The sequence below is a fragment of the Colobus angolensis genome, unplaced genomic scaffold, assembly GCF_000951035.1.
Source record: "Colobus angolensis palliatus isolate OR3802 unplaced genomic scaffold, Cang.pa_1.0 Scaffold68, whole genome shotgun sequence".
NCBI lineage: Eukaryota > Metazoa > Chordata > Mammalia > Primates > Cercopithecidae > Colobus > Colobus angolensis.
This window is the reverse complement of record NW_012120487.1, coordinates 5,343,380-5,345,111: the sequence shown is the minus strand read 5'-3', so window position 1 is coordinate 5,345,111 and position 1,732 is coordinate 5,343,380. Positions and strand designations below refer to the sequence as shown.

The 1,732-nt window shown below is 36.5% G+C and overlaps 1 protein-coding gene across 1 annotated transcript in view; it reads right to left on the bottom strand.

The window, feature by feature from the left end:
- ZFYVE9 (zinc finger, FYVE domain containing 9) overlaps positions 1-1,732 on the bottom strand; it is a 136,440-nt gene that overhangs the window by 45,883 nt on the left and 88,825 nt on the right. The window contains exon 12 of the mRNA XM_011926373.1: positions 1,312-1,434. Within this exon, the coding sequence (XP_011781763.1) occupies positions 1,312-1,434 (123 nt within the window). The remainder of the gene's footprint in view (positions 1-1,311; positions 1,435-1,732) is intronic.

Sequence of the window (1,732 nt, the reverse complement as noted above, 5' to 3'; positions counted from 1 at the left end):
AAAAAGAAAAAAAAAAACAAAAAAGAAAAGGAAGGAAAAATTATTTTATACAAAGAAACCTGGCTGGGCGCAGTGGCTCATGCCTGTAATCCCAGCACTTTGGGAGGCTGAGGTGGGTGGATCACCTGAGATCAGGAGCTCGAGACTAGTCTAGCTAACATGGTGAAACCTCGTCTCTACTAAAAATACAAAAATTAGCCAGGCATGGTGGCAGATGCCTATAATCCCACCTACTTGGGAGGCTGAGGCAGGAGAATCGCTTGAACCTGGGAGGTGGAGGTTGTGGTGAGCCGAGACTGTGCCACTGCACTCCAACCTGGGTGACAGGGTGAGACTGTGTCTCCAAAAAAAAAAGTGAAAGAAATCTAAGAAAGAAGTGGAATTATCACCCATCCTAATAAAACAAATTTTAATCATTATTATACCAAACTAAGTTTAAAAATAAAATCTCTTTAAAAGTCCAATAATTATCATTAGACATTTTACAACTGATTTTAAAAAATATTTAAATTCAAGAAAGACTTCACGTGCAAATAGGCAAAGAATATTTATATAATTCTGTTAATGTGTGTATAGTATGCACAATTTCACTTTAGTTACAAAATATAGCTTAATTCAAAATGATTTGGAACCTTATTTAAAGCCATTTTGGGACTTACCCTAAGCTGTGTTTAAATATTAACAACAGTTAAAAATAATAAATATTGGCCAGGCACAGTGGCTCACGCCTATAATCCCAGCACTCTGGAAGGCTGAACGAAATGGATCACTTGAGGTCAGGAGTTCAAGTCTGGCCTGGTGAACATGGTGAAACCCTGTTTGTACTAAAAATACAAAAACTCAGCCAGCCGTGGTGGTGGGCACCTGTAATCTCAGCTACTTGGGAGGCTGAGTGAGGCAGGAGAATCGCTTGAACCCAGGAGGCAGAGGTTGCAGTGAGCCAAGATCGCACCATTACACTCCAGCCTGGGCGACAGAGCAAGACTCCATCTCAATAAATAAATAAATATTTATAGTAGGAGGGGGGACATTTTTAAAATCTCATCACTAATATTATAGATACGAGGCTAATTTCATGACCTAAATGCAAATCTAACACTAATTATCATAACATCAAAAGGTAAAATGACACATCCAATGAACAACTAGGTCACAAATTTGACATCTTGTCTTTCTGTAATAAAATTCCCCATAAATGAACTAAGCCATACAATATGAACTGATTTCATTGTTAATTAATTATAAATAAAACTTATACATAATCATGCTTTTTTTCACCTTCACTCATTTTTTCAACTATGAAAAATAAACCTTCATGGTAAATCTTACCTCATTGTATCTGTTGCTGGGAATTTTGATGCTGGTTTTCCGAACTTCCATATCAACCACCAAACCTTGAACTACTGGCAAGGTATACTGGTAATTTCTGAAGTCCTGTGCCAAAGCAGATTGAAGCAGAATAAAATAATTCATCAATGGTAGGGTTTAATTTATAGTAATAAAATTAACACAAATGGAAAAAATGTCAATATTGAAAGATCCTATTTATTTAAATAATAAGGAAATGTATAATGGAAGCCCCACTGTACATATTTTAGCTCTTCAGTTAGTCTTTAAACTCTTATAAGTAAACCAAACATTATCATATACCTCTTATACCAACATTAAAAAATATTTTTGGGCTGGGCGGAGTGGCTCACACCTGTAATCCCAGCACTTTGGGAGGCTGAGG